The sequence below is a fragment of the Stegastes partitus genome, unplaced genomic scaffold, assembly GCF_000690725.1.
Source record: "Stegastes partitus isolate 25-593 unplaced genomic scaffold, Stegastes_partitus-1.0.2 Scaffold1988, whole genome shotgun sequence".
Classification (NCBI taxonomy): domain Eukaryota; kingdom Metazoa; phylum Chordata; class Actinopteri; family Pomacentridae; genus Stegastes; species Stegastes partitus.
This window is the reverse complement of record NW_007579719.1, coordinates 12,278-32,496: the sequence shown is the minus strand read 5'-3', so window position 1 is coordinate 32,496 and position 20,219 is coordinate 12,278. Positions and strand designations below refer to the sequence as shown.

General features: G+C 44.5%; 1 protein-coding gene across 1 annotated transcript; it reads left to right on the top strand.

The window, feature by feature from the left end:
- Positions 1 to 261: 261 nt before the first annotated feature.
- On the top strand, positions 262 to 18,619 carry top3a (DNA topoisomerase III alpha). Its single transcript, XM_008303351.1, has 19 exons — positions 262 to 689; positions 2,204 to 2,263; positions 2,353 to 2,426; positions 2,513 to 2,588; positions 2,715 to 2,823; positions 4,078 to 4,221; positions 4,419 to 4,589; positions 4,694 to 4,794; positions 6,081 to 6,155; positions 6,357 to 6,439; positions 7,930 to 8,140; positions 8,948 to 9,133; positions 9,346 to 9,475; positions 9,688 to 9,801; positions 10,068 to 10,233; positions 10,883 to 11,029; positions 12,338 to 12,460; positions 16,002 to 16,744; positions 17,488 to 18,619. Exons 1-19 carry the CDS (start codon positions 468 to 470, stop codon positions 17,643 to 17,645), a joined length of 3,093 nt encoding a protein of 1,030 aa, XP_008301573.1. The 5' UTR covers positions 262 to 467; the 3' UTR covers positions 17,646 to 18,619.
- The last annotated feature ends 1,600 nt before the right edge of the window (positions 18,620 to 20,219 follow it).

Here is a 20,219-nt window from a genome sequence, read left to right as displayed (position 1 = left end):
CTCATATTTTTATAGTCAAGATGCATTAACAGTGACACAACTTGTAGACAATTGTACATTTGAATGCACGTATTGGATTAGTTTTGTTTTACTCACACGTTTCGGCAACGGCACCGGTTTACGACAGTATTACGACCATGTTTACGGCAGTTTTTGACAGGCAGGCGCGGGTTTTGTAAACAGCTAACTGTGCCGCTGTTGGTGTCGCGTCCTGGAAAGTTTTTCATTAGCAATTCGTCAAGATTTTTCGGTATTTTTCTATTTAATTTGTATCGTATTTGTGGGAAGTGAAGTCAGTCAGCGGGTGACAACTTTTTTATCCTTCAGTACCAGTTTGTGGGAGCGGGTGTCATGGCTCCAGCTAGCCCCGTCAGCTAGCCCCGTCAGCTAGCATGTCACCCTGGAGGAGAGACGGCGGCGGTGAAGCTGGCTGGAGGGGCAGCTGCTTCATGTGAGAGCGGCCAGGTATGCTAGTACTGCACCTCTTCCGGAGATCTTCGCTTCTACAGCGGTCAGGGGTCCAGCGGAGGTGTTTCTGCGCGGCGCTGGGTGGCAGGTGTCCGGACACGACGCAGGAGGCAGAGATGATCCGGAGCCGGGCTCAGATCAAGAAGGTCCTCTGCGTAGCCGAGAAGAACGATGCAGCCAAAGGCATCTCCGAGATCATGTCCGGCGGCACAGCCAGGAGGGTCAGTCCTGTTTCTTCACCACCAAAACGCCTTAATAAGATAAGATATCCCTTTATTAGTCCCACAGTGGGTCAATGTGCAATGTCACAGCAGCAAAGACTGTTGAAGAAGAAGAATGAAAACAAACCAAAGTATACACAGATACTAGTTCTAACAGAGCTTTTATGATCAGTCTGTGGACAGTAAGCAAGTCTTTAATGGAGCAAACATGACTAATAATCCGTCTCACAGTCCTGAAATGTGTGGATTCAGGTTTTCTGTTAAACTGTTTGAAATCATGAATATGTATCTGTGGGACTGTTGGTCAGACAAAACAAGCCATATGAAGAGATCACCGAGGGTTGTGATCACTTATCATGAACTCTCTGTTTTTGTGTGTGTTGTCTTTTGTGTTTTTGGCCACATTGAATTGCATGAGACCTTTACGAATACTTAGTTATACGTAATTTGTCGTACAACATCCAGTTGGACACCAATTTCACAAACACAAAGATGAAACAAATCAACTCAACTGAAACAGAAACTACTACAGTTTGATTTCACTTCTATAAAGCTGGCCAACTTTTATGAAGCCCAAAACCACTAATTTTACATTTTCTACAACAGTCTGCCGACAGACAGCATCCTCTGGTCGTGTCAGTCTGGATTAATGCTGAAATGAATAATCAAATTTCAGCTAATGAGTGGCCAACTATTAGCAGTTAATGGTTTGCGTAACATTCCTTCATCCAGCCAGTGATATAAGAGAAATCACGAGTAGCTACCACGGTATAAACAGCACAGCGAGATCTGACAGACAACTTTACACTGTGTTGTGTTTCCATAATGTATGTCATCATGTTGCCCATCTCAGCACTCTATCATGTTATCTGGACAATATAATCGAATTCAACAGACCTCCACCTAAAACCAAAGCCTTAAAGTTACCGTGGAGTTGACCTCCTATCCACTGAATAAAAAAACATTTGGAATGCCGTTTTGTCGTCCAACCAGATCCTACAGTCCACGAAAGAAAGCCATTCAGTCATCAAGCATATTGAGTAACCTCTTCCACCAACTGGCACTACGTATTTTCCTTTGAGCTTAAAAATCAGCTCATGTTACTACAAACGGTTAGCACCGTCACCTCACAACTAGAAGGTCGCCGGTTGGCGTCCCGGTGAGGACACCCGGGATCTTTCTGCGTGGAGTCTCCATGTTCTCCCCGTGCAGCGTGGGTTCTCTCCGGGTTCTCCGGCTTCCTCCCACAGTCCAGAAACATGCTGAGGTTAATTGGTGATTGTAAATTGTCCGTGGGTGTGAATGTGAGTGTGCTTGGTTGTCTGTCTCTAAGTGTAGCCCTGTGATAGACTGGTTACCTGTCCAGGTGAACCTGCCTTCACCCTGAGTCAGCTGGGATAGGCTCCGCCCCCCATGACCCTAGTGAGGATGAAGGTGTAGAGATGATGGATGGATTACTACAAATGATAAATCTGTGGTTGTTCAGGTGCTGATCACACTCTCTTGTGTTTCAGAGGGAAGGAATGTCAAAGTTTAATAAAATCTACGAGTACGAATATCATCTCTTCGGTCAGGTAAGCAAACACAGTAAAATAATTCAATCTGCAGACATGTGCTCGATTCTTCTGTGTGTTTACATTGATTTCCCTCCACGCTGCAACAGAATGTGACAGTGACCATGACGTCAGTATCAGGTCATCTACTGGGCATGGAGTTCAAAGCACCGTTCCAGAAATGGTAGGTTTAGACGTATTCTTTGGTCTCATACAGTATCACACCTAACAGCTGACACTGACTGTGTTTGGACCCTTTTCTCTCCAAAGGCACAGCTGCAATCCTGTGCTGCTGTTTGACGCAGAGGTGGAGAAGTATTGTCCAGACAACATGATGCAAATCAAGGTATGTTTATTTTCTGTCAACATGTGGGATATTTCACTGGATGACTCTTCAACCCGTCTGACCTTCTGTCTTTCCTTTCCTCCGTCGTTCTTTTCTCTCTTTTCTCCATGCCTTCCTTCTCTGTAGCGGACTCTAGAGAAGGAGGTGAGGCAGTGCCAGGCCTTGGTCATATGGACGGATTGTGACAGGGAGGGAGAAAACATCGGATTTGAAATCATAGACGTTTGCAAAGCAGGTATCGTATTAATACTTGTGTATTCCTGTTGTAGCTGTGTGAGCGCCAGTGACTGTGAATCTAAACACCTTTTGAAAAGTAATGAATGGATATTTAGTGATCAGGAGTTTGACATTTTGGGAAACTTGCCACTGCAGCCGACCTGGGTTTGAATGAGTGTGTGAGACCAGGACGTTCTGTCATGTCTAACTTCTTTACCGAGTCATCATTTTACATAGAAATACTGCTGAATTCACAGCCTAGATATTTAGTTTACCTCCGTGTTTGGTTGGTTTGTCAGAACAAGTTGCACTTCCAAAACCAGTAATTTAGCAAAACATCAGCCTGGAAATGGCTCCAACATGACTGCAGTCTAACTCGTAGTCTTTAATGGACGGCGTTTCAGCCACTGTTCCACACTGGTTCTGTTGTCAACAACACAGACACAACTATCTGTATTAAATCTGTGTATGTACAGAGAGCAGGAAAGAAGCTAACAGATATAAACACCGGCTGAGTTTAGATTGCACAGTAACCCGCCCAGTTCTTGTTTGTTGCTTTCAAATCTTTTTATACAATTTCCACCATCTCTAAATGTCCCTAAACTTTACAGTTTCCCCAGAGCTCTAACCTGTGGGCATACCATAAAATATAACTGCAATGTCGACCCCATTAGCCGCACAACGCGTTAACACAAAGGATTTGTTGTTGTTGTTGCCGTCAGAAGCAAAAGTAATCCACTCAGTGTTTAGTTCCTCAGATGCTAGGCGTGTATGAAGACTCTCGTGTGCTTTGCTCGTGGCTGAGACATTTTCAAGTTAGTAGAAGCAGCTCTAGAAAGTAAACAAACCCGGTGAGAGGCTGCAGCTCATTCTGAGTAGTTCATCTGGAGGCAGTGAGGGGCTTGTGTTGATGATTAGTGTTTACAGTAGAAGCTAAAAAATTCTTGCTGGCTTGAATTTGGGAGGACATCTATTTAAGGGGGGAGGCTAGAGGAATAAGAGAGCTTTTATTTTACACCTCCAAGGTTTTAAAAACAATGTGCAAAACACAATAAAAATGGCAAGTAGCTCTCAGTAAGTGAGTGAACGCGCTTATTTCTCAAGACGTCAAGCTAACATGAACACCACTGGCATTCATAATACTGGTGAAGTGATATCGATCTAAAGCAGTGTGCAGAATTATAAATTCTTCAGGTTTTGTGTTCATCTGTCCACAAAAGGCTCCTAATAATAGCATGTGTGTATGTGTTTTTTTTTTGTTTTTGTTTTTTAGTAAAGTCAAACATACAAGTCTTTCGGGCCAAGTTTTCTGAGATCACACCCAACTCAATTCGGAGAGCTTGTGAAACTCTCCTGGAGCCGGATGTTAATGTCAGCGATGCTGTTGATGTCCGCCAGGAGCTGGACTTGCGGATAGGTAAGGGTGCAGAGAAAGAAGTTTTGAAAGACATTCTTTTGAGTATCATGGGATGGCTCGACAATGTGTAGTTTAGCAAAATCAAAAATCTGAATATTGACCTTGCTTGATGCCGTTTTACCCACAACGCTGGTGGCGCTGTTTGTCTGACGCGTATCATGGAATGGAAAACCCTGTACTCCTCTTTCCTTTTACAGGTGCATCCTTCACCCGATTCCAGACGCTTCGCCTGCAGAAGATCTTTCCAGCGTCCCTGGCCAATCAGCTAATCTCATACGGCAGCTGTCAGTTTCCCACTTTGGGCTTTGTGGTGGAGCGGTTCAAAGCCATCCAGGCCTTCATACCGGAGACTTTCTACAAGATCAAAGGTGCAAATTCATCCACGCTCAGACCCAGAAGTCTAACGGAGATGCGAGAATTTAGGGTTTAAAAGGATGATCACCTCTCTCCTGCCTGTTTGTTGTTGTGTCAGTGCTGCACGAGGTGGAGGAGGACTCTGTGGAGTTCAACTGGAAAAGAAACCGTCTGTTCAGTCACACAGCTTGTCTGGTGCTCTATCAGATCTGCATGGAGGTATGTGCCTGTTTGTGTGTTTTTAACTACATTAACATGTGTAATTATGAATCTGTGTCTTTGAATTTTATGTTGCATTAAATTTGTCAAATAGTTCAGATCAAAACAGTTAGACTCAGTTACTGAAATCCTCTTAGCAGATTTATCTACTGTAAGTTATTATAAAACAACACTTAACCTTGTCAGTATCATCAGTGATTCTCATTCTGTAATAAAGGTTAATAATAACACAGCCACAATCATTATCACCCACACACCCTGTACATGTACAGTAGCCGTTCTGTTTTGGTTTATCTGATATTCTTTTTGTTGATCCAGCCTCAACATCTTTTCTTTTTTTTAACCTTGTGCAGCTTCACTGACTGAATGCAGGAAAGAGGTGTCATCTGTCACAGAACAACACTTTGAAAGCAAAGCTGATTCTGACGAGCCTTTTAATTACCACTTAGCTGTTGTCACTGGTTCCCATTGAGCAAGATTTGAGTATCAAATGGAAAACTCACATTAAGGCAGACTAATGCTTTGTGTACACCGAGGCTACACGTGAATAAAGTAGTAAAGCTGCATGATGTGTAGGCCATCTCAACTCCACTAAACCTTTAGATTCTTCAGGTCATTGCTTGATTTTTTGTCTTGTACTGACAGAATCTATTATTCTGGTAGATTAATCGTAGCTGGACTTGCTTGAGTTCCTTGAAGACGTTCTATCCAAGAGGCTCCATCAGTTCTGACTGACTAGCTGGGAGTTCCACATACTGATATCCTGAAGGAGCACCGAATATGCTGATATTCATCATTAACTGGGCCTGAATATCCGGAGAGCAGAAAGTTTTATTGGGACCAGCCCTACTAGTTATTATAACAACTATGAACAATAATTGACAACTAATGATCCTTCCAGCATCAAGCCCTCCTCGTATCTGGACCTCCGTCTTGACAATCCGACAGCCTTGCTATCCGACATAGAAGAAGGTTTTACATTTAGTGTCGGATCATTGAGTCACGTCTGTACATTCACACTGGAACGCCCATAGCATCATGTGAGAGGGAATATGTCTTGACATCATATTATTTTGATCATTTTAAATTTACAAATTTGTGTAATTACTTCATATAAATCCAAAATACGATATTAGTTGATTGTGTGTGCGTGCGCTGCGTCCTGATGTTTGTGGATCTACATGTGTATAAACACCACTACTATTTTAAAAGGGTTTTTGACCTGCAGAGATAAAGTGGATTAAAAGCCACGTGTAAAAGCAGAATATCATTTCATTCACTTGCAGGATCCCATAGCAACCGTCACCTCAGTAACCAGCAAACCCAAGAGTAAATGGAGACCGCTGCCTTTGGACACTGTGGTAAGAATATGAGGTTAAACAGCTGCACACACACACACACACACACACACACACAGACATGATACACACTGCATCATACTTACACATTTGTTTATGGTCTAAGATGTTTGCAGTTTGTTTTCTAGCACAATAGAAAGATAGACTTTGTCCTGCTCATGTTTCCCCATTTCCATCAGTCCTCTGCTTTTGTCTGACCTACAGGAAATGGAGAAACTGGCATCTCGGAAACTAAAGATCAATGCCAAAGAGGCCATGAGAATTGCAGAAAAACTCTATACCCAAGGGTGAGTGTGAGAACGTTTGAATAAGAGCTGCTGAGGTCATGTGCTTACAGTCATGTCTGGATGTGTTTGGACACAGCTTTCATAATCTTATCTCTGTCCACGACCACAGCGGGACTGAAACGAAGCAATCGAGGTGTGATTGAAGTGCAGACTGTCAGCTTTAATTCAAGGGGTTTCACAAATATAATGCATTAACTGTTTAGGAGCTACAGACATTTTTACATAACCACCTCCATCATGACTTGAAGCAGTTTTCTGACCACATGTGGTCTTGTTTTCTTCTGATCCATGACAAATTAAGGAGATAAAAGGTCTGGTGTTGATTGTAAGTGTTGAATTTGCATTTGCAGGCATTAACTGTGTTGGAATTACAGCCACATGTTTCTTTAGTCCCTCCATTTTCAAAGGCTCAAGAGCAATATGACTTAATTATAAATAGAAGCATTACACTTTGATGCAAATCTTTTGGCTGCTTGAAGTCTAGAACCCAAGGACATCACCAAATCCTGAAGTTCTTCCCTTGAGGTGCTTCACTGAAGCTGCCTTCAGTTGGTCCATGTTGAAGCTAGGGAGGTAGTCCCGATGCCAACTGGTCCATTGGGTGGTTATGAGACTCAAATCCGACCAAATTCTTATTGGTCCTGGAAAGTGCTTCATCAGCAGCCCTCCAGGATTAATCCAGATGTGTTCGTCAGCAGGAGGAACAGACTACCTGTGAAAAATGTTTTCACGACTTTGAGCTGTCACAGCCTAATGGAGACTGCTAAGTCTGACTCATGTAAAGTGGCGGGTAGGTAGAGCCGGTTGTCCTCCAATCACAAGGTTGGCGGTTCGATCCCCCGCCCGGCAAGACACTGAACCCGGAGTTGCTCCCGATGGCAGGCAGTACCTTGCATGGCAGCTCTGTCGCCATTGGTGTATGAATGGGTGAATGAGAAACACATTGTACAGCGCTTTGGGTACCACTAAGGTAGAAAAGCTATACAAGTGCAGTCCATGTAAAGTCTCCTGACTGATTGGCACCAAAGAAGGCGTCTGTTTGGCTGCATTTTGTTGGCCAAAAAGTCGAGTGTAAACTTTGTAAACAGCTGTTTGTAAATCACAGCTCAACAGCTAGCGTGGCATGTCATGTAACCGGAACAGTAACTTGTCAGTTTTCGTGTTAAACTCTTGAGACGTTCGTTGTGAACACATCAGAAATATTTCTAAGCCTGTGTAAGAAAATGTCTGTAATTCCTAAACAGTTTTACATTTTTGTTAAAGCTCTTGTCATGAAGCTGAAAGTCTTCACTTCAATGACATCTTGATTGCATCAGTTTGAATCCATTGTGTACAGAGACACGGTTTAATAAAAGTAAATGAAAAGACCATCTGGCAGTTCAGGCATCTGGTGGCTGAGTTCAGCAGTAATGTCATATTTTAATAGCATTCCCTCTGTCTGTGCATGTTTGCGTGAAGATGACTTTCTGTGTTTTCTTCCTGTTGCTCAGGTTTATCAGCTATCCCCGCACAGAGACCAACATCTTTCCTGCGAACCTGGCTCTGGCCCCCCTGGTGGAGCAGCAGGCACAAAGCCCAGACTGGGGGACGTTTGCCCAGCGGGTGCTTGACCAGCCGGGGGGTCCCAACCCACGGCAGGGCAAGAACTCCGACCAGGCCCACCCTCCCATACACCCCACCAAGTACACCGGCACGCTGCAGGTAGGAATGCAAGGAGTGGAGCTGAGTTAGAGCACATGAACCCCTCACGTATCTCCTTAATGTCCGATTTTTTTACTGTCCAGGGATATAATATGTCTGTACTGCATGTTGCATAAACCCTTCCTAATTATTTGCAGTTAAAATGTGTGTGTTTTAAACACATTTAGTCAAAACAACCATTTCCTAATAATATATGCAGTTGCTGACTGGCAGTCTGTAGCCGGAGCTATTATGTCTTCATGTTGTTCCTCATGATCGTTGTATCTTTTGAATTCCTTGAGAGAAATTTTTTAAATTCGGCACAAAAGTTCCCTTGAATTTGAGGTTCATCCTCACTGTGACGTCACAATGCAAAAACAATCTACAGGCCGTTATTCATCACTGTAACTCAGGACCAGGACAAGAGACTGTCACCACATTTCACATGCTAACCTTTGTGATGCTAACCTCGGGTGCTCACCTGCTAAATCCCATCTAAGTCTTTAATTATACTACGATATATTAGAAGAGTCTGGGCAGACATAGATGTAAACTGGTTCAGGGAGGCACACAAACGCAAGGCGCTAATTCTAGATTCATATCATGATGGAAAGCATCAGCCCAACGGTTAAATGCATCGCCTAGAATGGCAATAGTATCTTGCATTCATAATAGATCATTTTGGAAATCTAGTAAAAACACTGATCAGGGCAGGAAAGAGATCTTTTTCCCTCCTTTTTTAAAATTAAAGACTATGGCATGATCTCTGTGTACATGGTCCGAACACAAACACAGAGAGTAAAAATTGTCTGTTTCGATTCTTTTCAGGGCAACGAAGGACGTCTGTATGAGTTCATTGTCCGGCACTTCTTAGCCTGCGTATCCCAGGATGCTTTGGGGCAGGAGACTGTGGTGGACATAGACATCGCTCAGGAGAAGTTCTCCACCTCTGGACTCATGATCATTGCAAGGAACTACCTGGATGTTTACCCCTATGACAAGTGGAGCACCAAGGTACAGTGTGTGTCTGTTAAAATGAACTCTTTGAAATAACAAAGCCCACTTTACACAATTTATTCTTCCTTTAAAGAGTTAACTGCCAGTCTAAAAGCTTTACAAATAAACAGCTACTGATAAAGTTCAGTCTTGTCTTCATTCATTAATACAAGCTGCCTTGTGGCTCGTGCTGCCTGTAGGTGATATGTTTTACTGTCTCTGTTTTGTAGGTGATCCCAGTGTATGAACAAGAATCCCAGTTCCAGCCCTCTGCTATCGAGATGGTGGACGGACAGACGAGTCCTCCGCAGCTGCTCACCGAAGCCGACCTCATATCGCTGATGGAGAAACACGGCATCGGTAAGTTCAAGACATGTTTCTAATGAGTGTGTGTGACTTGGACAGCTTTAAAATCAACTCATATATAACTTCTGAACATGTTAGAAATAAGAAAATGTTGTCAGAGTCACACAGAAATCTGATTTTACAGTAATTCTGTCAGTAAAAGCAAATGAGCAGCTTTGTTGAGTGAACTTATGTGAACTGTGTTGTGTTAACTGTGTGTATTACAGGCACAGATGCAACCCATGCAGACCACATTGAGACCATAAAGAGCCGCATGTATGTGGGTTTGACAGCCGACCAGAGGTTTCTCCCTGGAGAACTTGGCATGGGACTGGTGGAGGGTATGTGCACACATACTGTACATACCAAACTTTAGTGCAGACTTTAAAGGTGCTGTACACGACATTCACATTCACTAGAGCGTCATCTTTTCAGGACACCGTTACTCTGCTATATCTCTACATAACAGACAGTCGTCTGCTGCTATTTTTATGCTATATTATTGTTTAATATCTCGAACAGTAAATCCACAGAGATGTCAATAAGCTTCCTTCTGTCGTTGCCCCGTCACTCAGTTCTGCTAACTGTCAAGCTTGTGTTTGTTCAGGGTATAATTCCATGGGCTATGAGATGTCAAAACCAAACCTCCGTGCTGAGTTGGAGGCGGACCTGAAGCTGGTGTCAGAGGGCAGGAAAGACAAACGGAGCGTGCTGCAGCACCACATCCAGAAATACAAGAGCGTCTTCATTGAGTCCGTCAGGAAGGCAAAAAAGTTAGTGACGCTGTAGCTTGTAGTGAATGTGTGTACGAGGTGTGTCTGAAAAGTTCCAGGACTGGTGTCACAAAAGATATCAAATCCAAACATCAAACTACCAGTTTTCCCCTTCCAAGTAATCCCCTTGGAGTCTAACACACTTCCCCAGCCTTCTCTTCATGCCGCCATGCACTCCTGGAAGGATTCTTACAGGATCCTCTTAGCTCCGTCCTCACAGCCATCTTGATGTCGTCCACGTCTTCTAAGCGGGTCTCCTTGATGAGCCCTTGAGCTTGGGGGAGAGGAACCAACCCCACGGAGCCAGGTGGGGTGAGTAGGGAGGAGATGTTCTTCTCAGCCAGGAGCTGTGGGATGCTCAGGGCGCTGTGAGCAGGTTGTCATGGTGAAGCAGCCTCCACTGGTCCTGACACAACTCTGCCTCTTCTGGACGAAGCAAACGCTGCAGGACCTCTGTAGACGAGCTGGTTGATGGTCTGAAGGGGAAACTCCTAGTTTGGGTTTGAAAAAGAACTTTTGTGCCACCAGTCCTGGAACTTGTCTGACAAACCTCGTATATCTGATGCTCGCTCTACAGCCACATTAGCAGAAACCACGTCGTACTTCACAGCGATGGATTAGTTACACCTGCTTCCTTTTGTTGCCTCAGGTTAGATGAAGCTCTGTCACCATATCTGGGTGCAGCTCAGGAGATCCCTGAAGCTCAGGAGCAGGACATGGAGATCCCGCTGCCGGTGAGGAAGTGCCCTAACTGTGGCCGGGACATGGTGCTGAAGAAGAAGAGGGAAGGAAACAGGTGAGATGACACAAAGAGTAGCGTTCTTTAGTAAGTTTAACCTAATTCTGCCTTTCTTCTGACCTCCCTCAATATGAGACACATGTTTCTGTCCACACATTACAGGACAATAATGCACCTTTTCCACATTTTAGCTTATTATCTACACATCAATATGACCCAAGTCACAAAGGAGCTAAACTCAGATCTGAGCATGAAACCTGCCAGAGAAAACCGTTTTCTTATGCTTAAGTTTCAGGACTGGCTGTCGGTGGAATCTGCTCTGTTGACACCATTCTTTGGATCTCCTGCTACCCGACATTAACAATTTCTTATTTTATAATTTGCCAAAAAAAAATAAAATAAAGCATTTGCACCAGATCCTGCAAAAAAATTAAACAAAAAAAATCTGAAGTCCTCACTTTGCACTTTAAAAAAAGCTGTGCGTGTGGATTGTAGGTTTAAATAATCAACTGTTATTTTTCATTTTAGTTTGTATTGGTGCTCTGGTGGGCTGATAAATGAATAAATAACTAATAACTACAAATCAACTGCATGTTATCTTAGATTTCTTCTTTTTTAGTGAGTCATGAAAGTAATTTGGAAGAGATTTACATATTTTGTGATGAGTAGTCCAACACAGTAATCATCTAGAGGCTTTGTTTATGTTACAGGTGTGGATTTATTGTGGTAGTAACGGACAGTGATGTAGTTCCTCTTTGGTTCTGCAGCATCACTGAGTCCAACAATCTGTGTAATTTAAACTGTTTTCCTTTAAAGCTGCAATGTTTGTTGATTGATTTTGGGGTTTCACTTTCTTACCATGCAGCTCATAAAAAAGGTACCAACAAGCAGCAGCTTTTACAACAGGATACATTCCATAAAAAATATATTATGGCGAGCAAACATTCAGTGTGCTGTGTTAAATGTGAAGCTGACGGTCTTAATGTTCCACCATAACAATCTGAATGTGGATTTTGTCTTCGAGGCAAAAGCAAACAAAAGTATACTTTGGAAAATCTGTTGTGAATCTGCTTAAACTGTTTTAAAATACCTTGTTATTCTCTTTTTTTCCCCTCTCGTAACTCTATGTCAGGGATCTCCAACTCCGGTCCTCATGAGCTGCTGTCTTGCAGGTTTCCAACAGCTTGTTGTCAAGTTCTACACAAGTCTGTTAATGATCCATTAGTGTGAGTCAGGTGTGCTGCAGTAACGTCTAAAACCTGCAGGACAGGAGCTCAGGAGGACCGGAGTTGGAGATCCCTGCTCTGTGTGCATCTTCTCTGCTGACATTTAACTGTTTTACCTGCTCTGTGTCTCCCCCTGCAGTAAATTCTTGTCATGTGTGGGATACCCGGCCTGTAAGACGGCCGTGTGGTTTCCTGACGTGGTGCAGGAGGTCAGCCGAGATGACAGCGTTTGTCCCACCTGTCAGCCGCACCCCGTACACATGTGAGTGTTGGTTTAATGCCGAACATGTTGCCTGGTCGTCACACGGAGCCGTGCACGTTACAGCACTGAGAGACATTCGAATCGCTCTGAAATGAGTCATTTTCAAGATGATGATTCACTCGTCAGGTCTAAGTTCAAACTGTGATGACACGGAGGATGCTGTGCATGAAAAATCATAACTTTCATATGATTAGACGTTCACATATTTTGTGAATGAGATGAAATGAGAAACATTCAGCTCTACTAGGCTGCAAGTTTGTAATTTAGAATGACATTTAAAACCACAACCAAACACGATTATCTGCTTCGAGAGAAAAAAAAGTTTCCCATCAGAGCGAGTGGTGAAACATGATCATCTCTATGAAGAAAGTAATTATGCACACGTTGGTTTTTTAAAAAGCATTTCCCCAAAGGTTTCGTAGCGTTGCACTTGGTTTTGGCAAGTTACAAAAATATTTGGACCCAGCCTGGAGCTGTGTGCACTATGTGACTGACTCACAAATGGCCCAGTTAAAGGATAATGACACATTAAAGACTCCAGAAATGCCCGCGTGGCCGCAGACTCTTCACACACATGGACTCCATTGTGCAGGGTTGCATTCCGGCTCTGTCTGTTGCGACACAGCGATTTAGAGGGTGCCCACCAGCGTTGTGGAGCTGCTCACATTTATGCAAATGTCCTCTGATGCAATGCGAGGGACAAACAGGTAAGAGCCAGTTGCACTTTCTTTTTTTTTTTTTTTTTGATTCACACAGAAAGAGACTCAAAGACCTGTTTGTTCGTCCGTTCCACCAGAAGAGTTGGGATACTGTCAGTGCAGATACAGACCTGCAATCCCTCCAGATTGAATTAAAACACTTTCAACACTAGAAAAGTAAAAACAAGACAGAAAATAAAGTTATTCTGAACTTGGGAAACAAGTTTTGTAACAGCAGCTTCTTTCATGTGCAGTACAGCCACTACTGTCCAGTTAGAGCTCTGAAGACGTGTCTGCTTATGTATGAACACAGCGGTCTCTTAATCGGTCTCTTGTGAGTCCAGAACTTTATGGAAATGTACTCGTAAATCTCTACAGTACATCCAGAAACTTGAAAGATTTACTAAGGAGAAGTACATTTCAATACAAGAGGTGATCAAAAAGTTCTGATGCTGTTGTACTCCATGTTCACGGAGCATGTCACAGTCTAATGTGAGCAGGAAGTGTCAGGAAACACCACGTTGTCAGCAGTCGGATATGTGTCACATGTAGGTTTGCGATTTCTCCACGGAGCCCAAACTGGAAGCATCATCTTGTGTGTTTGTTAAAACCGGACATGTTCCGACTTTCATGAGGAGGCTTACCAGCCGTGATGGGAGGTGGGTCTGCGGCGGCCACGGAGAGAAAAACCAGCCGCTGTCACAGTGAAAGAGCCCACAGTTTCCAAAACCACACCACAGACATGTGGTCAGGAGCACCAGGAGAATGTTTGTTGTCTTATTCAACATTTACATAATCGTGCGTTGTGACTTTATCCCCCAGCGTCTGACAGTCAATGCAGAGCTCTACTGTAACGTCTCAGGTAGTGAGAAGGAGAGCATTTGGTGCAAGTGACCTGAACTGTGGCGCAATGAGCTCCAGTGCGCTGTGCACATTGTAGTGATTACACATAGGTGGTTTGGTCACAACAACACAACCGTTGCTCTCCATTCGCCCCTCTCACTACATCTGGCTCTCTGCGACTTCCCCCTCTTCGCAAAATGAAACCGTAGTTAAAGGGTCACCATTTTGCTGCAGGTGTCTCAGTGGTTAGCACCATCGCCTCGCAGCTAGAAGGTCGCCGGTTGGCGTCCCGGTGAGGACACCCGGGATCTTCCTGCGTGGAGTCTCCATGTTCTCCCCGTGCAGCGTGGGTTCTCTCCGGGTTCTCCGGCTTCCTCCCACAGTCCAGAAACATGCTGAGGTTAATTGGTGATTGTAAATTGTCCGTAGGTGTGAATGTGAGTGTGCTTGGTTGTCTGTCTCTAAGTGTAGCCCTGTGATAGACTGGTTACCTGTCCAGGTGAACCTGCCTTCACCCTGAGTCAGCTGGGATAGACTCCAGCCCCCATGACCCTGGTGAGGATGAAGGTGGAGAGATGATGGATGGATGGATGGATGGATGGATGGGTTGCCATTTTGACACAGTTCAAGAGATCCAGCTCCTGACAGGATGGTGTTTGACATGTTTATGAAACTGAACTTCCAGGGAGCGTTGCAAACTTTGCAGACGCACATAAAGTGTTGGTTCGCTGCATAAGGGGATGAGGACAGTCGCAGAATGTAAATCAGACCTACTTTTTGATTTTAATAGGAACAGTCTCTAGTTCCTCCTGCACCTTGTAATGTCTTCTAATCAAGTTAAACAAGGACAGTTAACTGCTGTCAGGTTGTTATGGTGGACTGTTGCTGATTTGTTCATCAGATGCTCCTTTTTTCAGCTGCTAGTTGTTAAACTAACCTGTTGAACAAATACTGATTTGGAATAAATGCTCTTATAGATTGGTTTGAACCTTACTGCACCACTGACTGAGGTTCAGTGTGTCCCGCATTATGAGAGCTTGTTAAAGACTCCTTTGTCCACATCGTTTTCCTCTCAGCACAGTTCAAACCTTTAGTAACGAGGCACACATAACCTATAAAAAATAAAAAAAGACGTCGTCCTTTTCATGGTCATTTCAGTGCCGAGTGCCTTCAGAGCCTTATTTTGCAGCCTCAGCTGTGCAAACAGACGATGAACACGCTGAAGCTCTCAGTGGCCTCAGCGATGCAAAAAAAAAAAAAAAAAGTCAAAATTCTTGTTTACACCAGTGGGCGTTAACCCCTTGAGCACGTGCCTCAGCTCAGTCCAAATATAGGGCGCACTCGCAAGCAGCGAGCCAAAGTGCTCCACACCAGCATCTGTTACCATGGCAACCAATCTGGTACAGGGCTCAAAGTTGAGTTACAGCATTTATTCTAAAACAATATCAGTGTGGTTTTTTTTTTCTAATCAGATTTCACCCAGCAGCTTTCAGTTTGTTGGATAACTTCAGATGCTGTTAGCAGAATCTGTGTGCAGCAGTGAACTCATGCTTTCTGCCGCAGCCTTGCTTGTCGCCACGGCAACTTGCTGTATTATACCAACTTTTGTCTTACACACACGCATTTTGAAAACTCCACTTTCTGATGGACTGTTTATCTCCATCCTCAGTCCTGTGTTTAACGGTTGTGTATTAACATAACAGCTTTTTTGTGTTTTAGTCCAAACATCTCCTCCTGCTTCACGCACTGGGCTGAAGGACACGACCCAAAGTCTTGTAATTATATTTTATACCATGATGTCAGGTTGTGTAATAATTCTATGACCATAATTGTGGCTTTAAGTAGATTGGCCTTATCGAATTTACCTAAATATTTTGGATTTGGGAATCCAAATGTCTTACTTTCATTTTTGTCTGTGAAGTTCATATGTTTTTTTTACAGTTGTTTTTTGAGCTCTGTCAGATTAGCAGGCTGACTCCTGTGTGTCCTGCCTTCCTCAGGTTGAGATTTAGGTTCCGCAGGGGCAGCCTCCCTCCCATGATGCCTCTGGATTTTGTCGGCTGCATCGGCGGCTGCGATGAGACGCTCAGAGAGGTGCTGGACCTGAAATACCTCAGAGCAGCGGGAGGAGGAGGAGGAGGTGGTGGTGGTGGTGGTGGAGGGGATAGAAGAGGAGATGACCGTCTTCCACCACCTCAGAGGCCCCCCAGACAAGAACCACCCAGAGCCCCGAGTTTCAATCCTCAGCCTGTCCGCTCCTGGACGCCACACCCAGGACCTCCCACGGGCTTCAGCGGCGTGAGTCCAGACTCCAGCGGTGATGTGATTGTATGTAACTGTGGACAGGAAGCGCTCCTCCTGACTGTGCGCAAAGACGGCCCCAACCAGGGTCGCCAGTTCTACAAGTGCAACGCCGGAAGCTGCAACTTTTTCCTGTGGGCGGATCAACCGGGTCAGCAGGGAGCACCGCAGAGCCGAGGGCCTCCACTGCCGGCGCCGCGGACCTCCCAGCCTCCGAGGCCATCTCTGGGCTTCAGAAACACATCTGGGGGAGGCAGAGGGCAGCAAGTGGGCGCACAAGGACACGCGGGACAGGTGATGTGCAACTGCAATGAGGCGGCCGTGGCGCGCACGGTGCAGAAGGACGGTCCGAACAAGGGCCGGACGTTCCACACATGTGGGAAACCAAGAGAGCAGCAGTGTGGCTTCTTCCAGTGGGCTGATGAGAACGTACCTCCAGCAGGCAAGACGCACACAGAGACACATTTCATCTTCATAACACAATGCGTTCTCCTGCCTCCTATCCTAACCTTTCCCATCACGACCACACATGTAGAAGTGTCCCCAGTATGAGGGTTCAGAATTAAAGCCGGCCCATATGAGGGAATTAATACAGGCTCCACACACCAGTCAAAGGCTACAAACGGCATGTATGTTAGCGTAGCCTCACAGGACAGCTGTCATGGATCTACATCTTGTTAATAAACCAGTTTTAAAGGAACGCATTCAGTTAAAAAAGGTTTCTGGTTTCTGGTTGTGCTAAAAATAGGTCATTGAAACTGGGTACAGTGGAGCTAAATTTCAAAACTCTAAGTTGGATTTTTGTCACTGTTGATTTTGACCAAAGCTATTTGCTCTCTGAATTTTGTCTAATCTCACAAACATATTTCACGTTAGCAGAGCATCATAAACAGAAATCTGCAGCTCATATCATTTATTTTTTTGTAGTGTCTGATTGTCAGATCTGGCCTGAGTGAAACACACGATGTTTATCAGAGAAAGCAGACAAGCTGTAGCCTCAGATCGAACATCAAGGAGAGAGAGCGCTCACTCTCACCTACACCTTATTAATGGTTTAAAAAAAACCTGTCACGACTCACAAACACTGAGACCTTGCGGCTGCCGCGGCGCCTTCAGCCCCACAATAATCTGTGGTGCTTTCACAAGCGGCGACCTCTAACCTCCTCGTGTTGTTCACCCTGTCAGGTGGTCTCGGCGTTAACAGTGATGGAGATGGAGAGAGGCGGGGGAGGAGGATGACGGGAAACGGCGTCGCTAACAAACCCCCCGCTGCTCGGAAACCTCGCACCTGCGGCATCTGCCACACGCCGGGACACACCCGGGTCACCTGTCCTCAGCGCTGACCGCCGTCTCCAGATGCTCTGAAGGTTATTGCGTAACAGATTTTATTTTCAGATTGTAAGTGCCTCCTCGCCGGGAGTGGACCTGCTCCTCTACCTCTGGGATCAAAACCAAATAAATAACCCAGATACTGTTTCTGTGAGGGAACGTTTTACCAACATTGTCTTGCATTTATTATCTCTCAGGTGACCTTACAGCTGTAGCGTGCTGGCTCAGTATGAATGAATTGTCCTGGAGGAAAGACATTTAGGGTAAAATTAACCTTTTGTCCGTCTACCTGCACCTCCAAAGCTCACTGACATGCTGGTTTAATCCATACAAAAACTGAAACACTAGACTTGTAACTCCACAGAAGTGAGAAATGTATGCTGCACTGTCAAACCAACATGTCCAACTTTCATTCTACTCCTCTGTGAGGCATAAATCAAAAGACACGTTTCCCTGCGAGAGAGACAAAAAAAAAAAAGAATCTCTGAGAGATGCAGCACCGCGGCGCACACCGAGGTGCTGAACTACTTTTAAAACTTGTAGGTGTTTGTAACCACAGTAACCTGAAAGTGCTCAGCAGTTAATTGAAAATTTGCTCGGCTGGCCTTGGATCAAATTATTCCTTCGTCAGTTGTATTTCTGTGTATTCACAATTCTGACAGCCTGCCTGAGATCATCTGGAGGAGGATTCTGTCTCAGAGGCAGCGCTGTAATGTGCACACGGCTTACAGGTAATTAATAGTGTAATGAATAGTAAGTTATAACGAACTGGCTCCTGTCTTTGGTCCGTTTTACCATCAGTCAGTGTCGAGGATTTTATATTGTTGTGAAGGTTGCTGGAAGAAACGGCAGCAAACGCTTTTACACTGAACGTATGATAAGCGTGAGAAGAAAACCGTTTGGCTTTTATGTTGTTGGTCTGAAGAAGTGTCAGATTTTCATGTTCATGCTGATGAATGCTAATAAAATGTAAAGTACTCTAACCTTCTGTGGTTGTTTAGACCTCTGTTTGTGCAGCACAGACTGGATTTGCCTTTACAGTCACGACGGGTTCAGTTTAGAAATTTGGGTTTTGCTTTGAGATTTTTATTGTTTTTAATCGTGATTCAGTTAGTTTTGGTTTTGGGTTTATGTTGGGTCTTGAACTTTCAGGCCGCTAACTTTGGACAGCGTCCAAACACACAACTGTTGGGCCACTTCACATCTCTGGCTAGTCAGAGGAGCTTTACGGTCACACATCCTGTCCTGAGCGCTGATGGAAGGTTCCCTGAAGGTTCCTGCTTTCCGGTTGTCTCCAAGTTATTGCTGTACATCTTTATGACTCAACGCAACCTGAATGGTTTTACAAAAATTAACCTCAAGAGAGCATTACGATAACGTTCTCTGAAATTTCCTGTTTTCTGAGCTACACCTTCAGAAAACCTTCAGAAAACATTCCTTAAAGGCTTTTCTGTTGTTGGTCTGAAGATCTGTCAGCACCTCAGACTGTTATGTTCATGCTGATGAATGCTAATAAAAACTATTACTTTAGAGAGAAGAAGAGTTCTGTTTTCTGGGCCGTTTTTGTAAAATAATCTACAAAACTAACTTTTTGAGAACCTTTGGGGAACATTCCCTGAAGGTTCCTGTTTTCTGGGCCGTTTTTGTAAAATAATCTACAAAACTAACTTTCTGAGAACCTTTGGGGAACATTCTCTGAAGGTTCCTGTTTGCTGGGCTGTTTTGACAACAAACTGACATTTTCTTGTAAAAGTTTATAAAACAGAACCTTTAGGGAACGTTCCCTGACAGTTCCTGTGTAATCTCAATCTTGTTGCTGTGCAGCTCTGTGTCTCAGCACAATCTGGATGTTTTTACAAATCTAACCTTCAGAGAACATTAAGGGAACATTCTCTGAAGGTTCCCGTTCTCTACAATTTTCTTGCAGAAATCTATAAAACTAACTCTCAGAGAACATTCAGGGAACGTTCGCTGGGTTGTTTTTCCATCGAACTGATTTTCCTGCAGCTTTCTATTGAACTGACTCCCACAGGATCCTGCTGCAACAACAAACCGCAACTTTCTTGCAAAAGTCAACACAAGCAGTCGGAGAACGTTTAGGAAACGTTCCCTGACGGTTCCTGTGTAGTTTCAGAGTGCAGCTCTGTGTTCCGGCTCTGTGTGGATGGCTTGATGTTCCCAGAAGTGCTGCCTGCGCGCCCTGTTCTCTGGAAGCGGCTCCAGAGGAAGCCCGGAGGGGCCGGGACCAGGACGGGTTGAGCAGAAACGCATGGATTCCCGGTAGGAGCCTGTAAGTTACCCTCTTGTTTTCTTTTTTTTCCCCCTCCCTGCTGAAAGGAGCGCTGATCTTTTTACTGGCACGTTTGGTGAGTCATACGTGAGTCATAACATGTGGGTGGGAGCGAACACTGTGATCCGTCCTGCCGTGTTGTTTTTGCCGCTCCATCCAGCTCCCAACTCCGCCACGGTAGTATCCGGGCAGATAACAGTCATGTGACGGCCGTGTCTCTGCTCTGAATCGCAGCGATAACCTCCTACTTGCGGGAAAAGCGCTGCATTCATCCCGTATCTTGCTCTGATGCCGTGTG